The 8,977-nt window shown below is 39.1% G+C and overlaps 1 protein-coding gene across 3 annotated transcripts in view; it reads right to left on the bottom strand.

The window, feature by feature from the left end:
• Positions 1–2,824: 2,824 nt before the first annotated feature.
• Positions 2,825–8,977, bottom strand: part of ntn1b (netrin 1b) — a 48,459-nt gene continuing 42,306 nt past the window's right edge. For 2 of the 3 annotated variants that reach the window (XM_040156131.1, XM_040156140.1), the window contains exon 7: positions 2,825–5,356. In XM_040156131.1, the coding sequence (XP_040012065.1) occupies positions 5,037–5,356 (320 nt within the window). In that variant the 3' untranslated portion in view covers positions 2,825–5,036. The remainder of the gene's footprint in view (positions 5,357–8,977) is intronic. The other variant, XM_040156149.1, reaches the window with a different exon arrangement.

Below are 8,977 nucleotides of genomic sequence, written 5' to 3'. Positions count from 1 at the left end.
AGCTGCTGGGTGATGCAAATTAGTCTCTGTGATCCTCTTCAGTGTTCCTCCTTCTCCCCGAACAACTAATCCACTTAAGTATCACAGGCCTCTCAGCTCTCTAGCCAGACTCATTTGGTTCTCAATAATTTGTTTTCTCCCTCCATACGTAATAAAAACTCAATCATAGTCATTAAAATATTGTTCATTTACACTGAAGTTAATGAATGTCGTGTAAATACACTGTAATTACTTGCTAATTAGATTGTTGGACATTTTGAATATCACCTTTTTCTCTTTTCTTATTGAATGTGCTATTGGGCCTGTTGATGAGGGTGTGTGAATAGGATAATGCAGTCTGTAATGCTTCCTGTCCCACCATGGTGGTCATTTTTTGCAATAGTTTTTTTAGGATTTATGAATTTAGACAAAACTTGTGCTGTAAAAAATGAATCTGGTCAGAGAGAAAGAATGTCAGCAAGAAAAAAAAGAAAGAAAAAGAAATCAGGGTCTTTTCCATCCAGTCCTCATCAGTAGACCTATAGAATATATGCCATGGGAGTTTAAACTGTTTCATTCAACCACTTGCTGTTTCCATTTCCTGGAAGCTGTCAGCACAGCATACAATTGAAGGGCAGAGGGCCACCCTGCCACCAAGGCTAGGACAACCACAGCGTGACGCATCATCAGCGCCGACCTGCCTGACTTTGTTTTCCGAGGAGGACTCTCCCTGTTAGCAGGGATACAATGGCAGCAGTGTGACTGGAGGACTCATCTGTGTGGAAAGTTCCAAGTTGGTGCTGCTGATGGAAACCTGAGCCCTGCATTCAGTCCAGTTTATCTAATATGAATGCCACAAACTTTGGTCATATCATTCCTGTGTGTTTGTCATTCCAGCTTCATCTTTGCACATTCTGAGAGGGAAGCTCACAATCTCCCAGATCTCTTTTCACCTCCCATCCTGCCCAAATCAAGAGAGAAATCACAGTCCCTTGTGATCTTGTGCAACATTCGGCCTTAATAAGCTGAAGTGAGACTGTTCAGGCCAGGTAACCTGAACAAGTATGTTAAATATATCCATTACAACAAAACATGAAAACCAGATCATGCATTCAACCACTGACCACTTCATCCCTGGCTTTCTCTACTCCATCTACCAAGAGTTAGACTGGTTTTACGGCTCCTAATGCTGGTGGCCTTATATTAATGGAGAACACAGCTTGAGAGTGACTGTATAATTGGTTGGCCCCTTTGGAGTATTTTGCACTGGGCATTTGCAGGAGCAGTATATCAGTACTCTGTCCATGAGCCAAGACAGATGGACTGTTGTTTGGAGCAGGTTCAGAATTGTGTGTTTTTGTGTAAAACTCCCATGTGAATAAGTTAAGGGTTTCCCCTGATGCCAAAACCTCACAGCTACAACAATAACATCTGCGGTTTGGATTAGATAAGTTGGTGATATCACCTTTTAGTAATATACCTGCATTATAGCAATCTTACAGCCAGTCCTTATTGTCTGTGAAGTTTATAGAGGCATGGAATCCAACACAAATGATGACCTGTGCTGCAGGACACGGTTGAAGTTCTTTGGCAGCAGCCAGTTTCTTAATTCATGTACTTCTTTTGCTTTACATTGGCTTCACATTTTTTATGTTACAATGACAACTTCTCGTTAGAGGATTCACTTATTTTTTGCGATTGAAAAAGTTCTGAAATGCTTTACCTAAGTAAATGTCAACATTAGAGTGGGATAATGATTCATTAAAAGTAAAAGTATTGTATTATTTTTCTTTAGCATTTAATACATGTTAGTTTTGAAAGTTGTTGAGATTCCCTCTTTTCACAGTGTTACATCACTGTTGCATGGTGCAGAGTTAAGATTAGTAAAGATCTGTAACATTTAAGCAGAGAAAATGTGGCAATGCTTTTAATTACAGTTTTTATATATGGGGTATCAGTAATACTTAGTGGGTCCCTATAGATACAAGGGAAGAAGTACAGGGAATGAGGGGGTAACAAATTTGCATTTGGGAACTAAATTACTCTAATTTCTTTTTAAATTATCCACTAAATATTAAATATTTATTTAAGCCAATGTATTAAATATTTATTTAATATTTAGCCTGTATTTACAGGGTAAAGAAAGGGTACCGACAGGCTACGCCTATATTTCATGAAGAGGAGTCAAACCACATGTATGTGTGGAAAAGATGTGTAACTTTAATATACATTAGCAGTGAATAAGTGTTGAAAAGAGACAACATTATTTTACAGCCCACATACCCCAGACTTACAATGTAATATGAGTGATTTCTCACATATGTTCAATGCTTTGTCTTGATTGTGGTGTACAGTCACCAAAAAGTTATAGCTATTACCTGCTTGCTCTTTCAAAAAAAAATAAAAAACATAGAGAAAATGTATTGTGATTTGTTGTATTTATGAATAGTTTAGACAATATTTCTTAAACTATATGTTGTCCACTAAACCTCAATAAAGTTTGTTTGTGAGTGAAAATATGTTTTTTGGAAACCTCAATCAGGTTCTTCTCTGGCATCAGTTTTAACCATCAGCTTGATCTTGAGATCCCAAACTACATTTCTGTTCCCTGGTATTTTATCATCATGGAGTCATCGTTTGAGTTATTATAATGTTGTAGCACGTCTAACTATTTCATATGCTGCTGGCCTCCTTTTGATTTTGATAAGTATTACAATATAAATTTGCTAACAATTACAACTGACAGAATAAGTGAGGTAATTATTGGAGCACACTGTTTGCACATCTTGTGTTGCAGTGTTGTGAAAAAAATGACAGTGAGATGACAGGAAGAACTAAAAATGTAATTTCAATTGGGATCATCTTCATTTTGTTTATACACAGTTTATTTCAGATGAATTAATTTTCAATTCTATCAGGCTGTTCAATAGCCAAACACTTATCAATACTTTTCATTACAGCCATCTACAATTCAATGCAAAAAGTAAAAAATAAAAGGTCAAAAATAAAAACCACATAAGCCACATTGTTTCATGTGTCATTAAATATATTCATTTGTGATAAACATAATATATTAGTATTACAGGACATTACACAACCATTTGCAATGGATACTGCTAAACAACATTTACAGGCCTATGTATAAACATGGGCAGATAATTATTCAGACATAATATTGATGGAGAGCAGAAGTCTATTAGGGTGTACCTTTTTGCAAACGCCTGCAAAACAAGTTGAAATTTGTCGGTACAGATGTGTTGAGAGAGACTTTATTAACACGTTGTAAATTTCAAATACATACAGTATGATGCACAGAGTACTAAGGTGTACCGGTGTATCTGTGTGAATGTTTGTGTACATGTCTCTATTAGGTGTGTTAGTGTGCTGTATGTTTTTGTGTATGTCAAACTCACTCAAAGTCTCCCAAGGTGTGAGAGAGTGTGTGATCCTCCTGGTGCACATATTCAGGTAAACATGAAATTTAAAATTTGTCTGACATACATTTATTTGTCTTTCCATTTATTAAGCCTCTAGTATTTAAAACTGGTTAGGTTAACATAGAGATAGATCTAGTTAATTTTTAACAAAAGAAAAAACAAAAAAGTAATACTATACAGCTTTATAAAATGTAGACAATTGGTCATGCCTTTTTGTCAAGTACCAAGTCTTAATAATGGAATCCAGTCCTCAAAAAGTTGCTTTGAGGTGACGAACATTTGACAGACAGCGTGCTGAACACACTACACAATAAACATCTGTGATATTTTATCACTCCACAGGTTATTTTCCCACAACACTGAATAAGTTTACAAATTAAATGTGTAAATAATTCACAATCAATTTTTATCAGTTATCAGTCAGCTACAGTAAATAGTGAGCATGCAGTATGTCAGTGGTACGAGGATTGCTTGAGGGGTCGATATTCTCTTTTTCTTCTTTTAATGAAGTGAGAATTCATCAGTGCTGTCACTTGCAAATTTTTAGGACATCCAACTTACATTTAGTCCTTTACTGGAGAATAAACACTAAATTCTGAGTTATTTGTAGTTGTGTGACATTTGAACAGAGCTGTTACTGTTAATCAGATACATCAGCCCATACAGGACAGTCATTATTGAGGCAAGCAGGATTTGAACTATACAGCCTTTTTGCATAATATGGTACAGTATGGGATTCGTTTCTTTTTGGATGCCACTCTAAAAAATAATTGTGAACATATCTCCTATGTTCTAAAACATCTGACTAGTAAAAATAAGTGCATGGTTGACATCTCTAACTCTACATCTAGTTATAATAATGTATGTATGCACGTATGGTTACTTTACATTGCAGAGGTCACAGCCACAACATGCTGTTGATATATCGAGAAGCGCTGAACAAAGACTTGCATGTAATGAGATCATTATACAGACTGAGGAGAGGATCATTATGGTATTTTGTTCCCACAACACTGTGGTAAGACTCACATATGAGCAAGCAGCTCTCAGGCAAAATGGCACTCTAACCACAGTTACAAACAATATCAGAATTTGGCAGGTTGTAAGCGCAACTTATCATACATGAGTGGAGTTCTGCAGTGCCATGCAGTAACTCTTCTTTTAACTGGACACAGAACAGTGGAAATAGATCCTCTGAGGACACGAAAGGGTGATACAGTAGATGCATTGCTCTTTAAAACAACTGAACAAGGGACTTTAAAAAACAACAGCATCATAGGTAAAATAGTCAGGATGTGACATATCTGTAACAGTAGGTGCAAACTCTGCAATTACATGACAAAACAAACCTTGAAAGACAAATAGAGATAGAACAACTGGAGAATGAGCTCCTTCACAAGAGTTCCTAAAAAACACTAATCTCTTCGCTCCAACTCAGAGCAGCAGCACTCAGTCATTCCCCCATCTCTCCTACTTTTCACCTTTGTCTCTCTATCTTTTATTCTTCCAGTTTTTTTTATTGATCCATCCTCTCCTCTTCCTTGCATTCATCTCAGTAAAGGCATTATTTTCCTTCCACCTCTCCCTCAATCTCTCTCTTTCTCTCCTCTCCAGCTACTTTTAGCACTTTCCTCTCTTGTCGCGCTGTTGGAACTTCCTCAGCCGACGGCCCCACAGGTCCTTCCAAGGGATGAGCAGACTTCCCTTGTCTGCCACCACGCCACTCTGCCCAGGAGAATCGTCATCTGTGCCCAGGAGCAGGTACTTTCTCCCAGGCTTGATTTTTGGGCATTTGCAGGCCACATCCTTTGCGCGTACCCACAGCAGCTGGTCCCCACGGCGGATGCGGTGCTCACCTTGTTTGTAGACAGAAATTATGTTGACAGTGAACTTCCACCACTCCCCTGCTTTGTCTCCTTTTAGAACATGCACTTGGACAGCTGGTGGAGGAGAAGAGAAAAGCCAGGTTTAAATCATCTTTATGAACCAATGATTCATATCATAAACTAGTGATTCCTAATTAGGGATATGTGTTGTACCCCCTGTACCCCCGGATATATTGTTTTTACACCTGGGTAAATTTATCCACATATTGAATCAATACCTGAACATCACTACTGCGTTTGGGAATTTTAGCAATTGATCCGAGAAGTCTAAGTGCTGTAGTTAGCTAAAAGTAGTGGATAAATTGTTGAAAGAGATAGTGAAAAAGCTAAAAGCAGTTGATAAACAGTTTCAATTGCTAACAGTAATGGATAATTGTTTGAAATAGTTAGCTAAAAGTAATGGATAAAGAGCTAAAACCTTCAGCTTTTGCTACTCCAAGTGGCAGTATTACGAAACTGTCTTAAAAATTGACAGATCAATGGTGTGAAAAAAATATTGTAAAATATCTACTTAATATAAGTACATAACTCATAGTACTGAATGACATCCATTTTAAAATGAAATACAATTCAAAACAGTTTGAATATGACATAGCCTTGTGTTGATACAGGGGTACTTGAACATCATCTTCCACGTACATCGGACAAGGTTGGGAACCATTGTTATAAACTATAACAATTTCTTTTTTCAAGTGTTGGCATCTGTCTGCTGTCTCAGACAGATGCCAACACTTTTACATAACATTGTATAAAATTTCAAATAAAAGCAGCTGGACCTAGAAATTGTTCCTCTCATCTCTGACCTATGACCTTTCCTTGTTGTGCTCCTTAGCATACTCCCTATTACAACAACAGTTGTCATAGCACTCTCTGCGTGTATACAAAAATGCCGCATCTGCTAACAATATAACTTCTGAAACAAATCCTTTCAAATTGGTTGATCAGGTGCTAAACTGGAGTCTGAACATTTACAACCTCAGGCTAAATCATGCTAAAACCGGATAACTATTGAAACACGACTTGTAGCAAATATTCTAATATCAGGAAATGAGTAAACGGTTCCTTTGCAGAAGCTCCCCTGCATCGATTCTCTTTCCTAGGAAGCAATTATTACCCCATCACATTGATTGAAACAAGAGGTAAACAGCCTAATGGTGACGGAGCTAATCTTTGCTTGAAGTGTAGTGCTATACCCCATGTGTTTAGCCAGGAATATGCTATTTATGCCGGGGTTTAATTTAACATTGTGAGAATTAATCTAATCTGGAGAAGATTGGATTAGATGTTGAGAAACACTCAAGATGGAACAAATCTTTTATCTATCCATTAATCTTCTATGTATAATTCATTAATTGCTTTTTCAGTTATTGCTTAACCAGTTCTAAAAGGCTCATAAATTGTCAGGGTATGGACCTGCAAGTTAACAAAATAATTGTGTAATAACAATATCCAAACTGTATAAGTTTGGATATAAGTTTTTTTCCTTATTTGACTCTGATACCTTAGTAAGTTAGCCTTTTCTTTGCCTTTCTGGCTGCACATGATCACTTTTAGTGTTCATTAGCCATCCCCTTTTACTGCCAAGAATGAAGAGAACCAGAGGAGTGGGGTGTTTGAGTATGTGTGTCAATGCATGGTTTGAGCAAATTGTACACAATTTCAGAAGAAAGAAAGTTTGTTGGGCTGAGTAAAGCGAGGTCTCACAGCCCTGCCATTCATTGCAGCCCTCTCCTTCATCCAGACACATAAAGGGTGTGTGAGGAGGGGGTGAAAGTGTGTGTGTGTGTGGGGGGGGGGCACTATTTGTCTTCCCAGCCACAAAAAAAGTTCCAGGAGAATCAGGATGTGTTTCCGACCTCATGAGCTATCCGGGTTCTGCTCCCAGAGCTCCATCCAACTTCACAGCGTGAGAAACCAGCGGAGATAGCACTCTCCTCTCCGGGCCGAGGAGGCACAGTCTCTGTGTCAGTGTTGCCTCTCTTTCTCTCTTAAGTATGTTCTCAGTCTACACTTCTCAGTTTCAGTATTTAAACACACACGCAAATCCACGCACACCTTCTGCCTATTGGTCGGAGCTAAATAGAAACCAGAGAGAGAGATCACAGGGTCAAACAATCTATTACGAAATAGTGCACACTGTTTGGTGAGACAGACAGTGAAAGAGAAGAGATAAGTGTTAGATGATCCTGCACTCGCACAATGGCTGCCAACTGAGCCTCCCTCACCACCAAACTTCCCACTGGGTTTATCTTCTGTGGGCAGTGCGCTGCAGCTTGACACTGCATGCCACCAATAAGCAAAGGCTAATGAAATTAGAGCTTGCTTAATTACCACACTGAGGCCCCTGTCCCCTCTGGTTATCATTTGAGTGAATGATCAGGGGCCTGCTACCCTTGGGCGAGCACAGAGGGGTGGCCAGGGAGGCTACGGGGGCCTGCCTTTGAGCACTACCCTGGTGCGTCGGTAAACACGCGGCCCTTTGATTCATTGTCCTCCTGGTGGCAGGGAGACGGAGGGTACGTGTGTGCAGAGGAGGGTTTCAAGCAAGAATATAATCCCTTTGTGTCCGCCGTCTCCGTAGCTACGGCAATGATGAAAAACAAAAATTGAATAAACAAAACATATTTCTTTCTCTCCAGGGTGGCAATCCGTCATCGCCTGCCTAATTTACCACCTGTTTGTGCCCCAAGGAATGCTCAGTGCCGGCAGAGCGCACAACTGTGTTTAAACAGAGGGCCCCTTCCCGTGACCCCTGGGGGCCTGCATCACCACTCACACATGGGGGGTTGTGGCCCCCAAAGAATAGAGAAGAGACTCTGAAGGCCCACAAAAGCAAGGCGACAGGCCTGAGAAATGAATTAGACCGAGGCAAAGGGAATGCATGCTAAGCAATGATGTCTGCCATACTGCTTTGGCGTGGCTCAGGCAGGATCATCTGCTTCCAGACTTTTTAGAGGAACTTCAGAGAAAACCAACAGGAACCGCTAGCTTTGCTTAAATCAGCCTGACTGATTTAAGTCAATGGAAATATGAATAATTGCTGCATTTGGCTTCTTAGCAAAGTGCAACAAATGGCCTGAATTACTGTCTACTCAACTATACAGGGGAATCAAATATTTTGGCCATTTTTTTGTTGGATGCTGTTTAAAGTGCATAAAGCTGGTTTTCTAACAAACAGTTGATAAGGTTTTGCTAATGATGATTTTGAATGAGAGACAACTTAGTCAGGATCCAACTAGAGCAAATTGTTGTGAACTTTTAGTACAATAGGTTAATGCAGAAATGTACTGTAAGTTTCCATTGAAATCTAAATGACAGATATTCTACAAGTTGCTAACGATACAGCTTTTATAATTTACATGGAATACATACTAGTTTAACTGAGAAAAATGTAGGTTGGGTCTTGAGAAGCACACTTGTACTGTCTTTTTAGTGCATACAATACTTGCAAAGTCTTGGCTGAGAGGAGAGTGTCCTGTGTAACACTGCATCTTCCTGAAACTTCGTTTTGTCTCTGTGGTTTACATATGTGGATCCACCCATAACAGATAAACCACTATATTGCAATGATTAATGGTGCAGAAAATCCAAAGAGCTGAGTGGATAATTTTGCCATGTGGATGAATGTGCAACTACACAGTAGGGTAGTGCAGTGAAAAAAAACATAATCTCCTA

The sequence above is a fragment of the Xiphias gladius genome, chromosome 3 (genome assembly GCF_016859285.1).
Source record: "Xiphias gladius isolate SHS-SW01 ecotype Sanya breed wild chromosome 3, ASM1685928v1, whole genome shotgun sequence".
Lineage (NCBI taxonomy): Eukaryota > Metazoa > Chordata > Actinopteri > Istiophoriformes > Xiphiidae > Xiphias > Xiphias gladius.
Note: the sequence above shows the minus strand (reverse complement) of the source record. Positions and strands in the feature narration are given on the sequence as shown.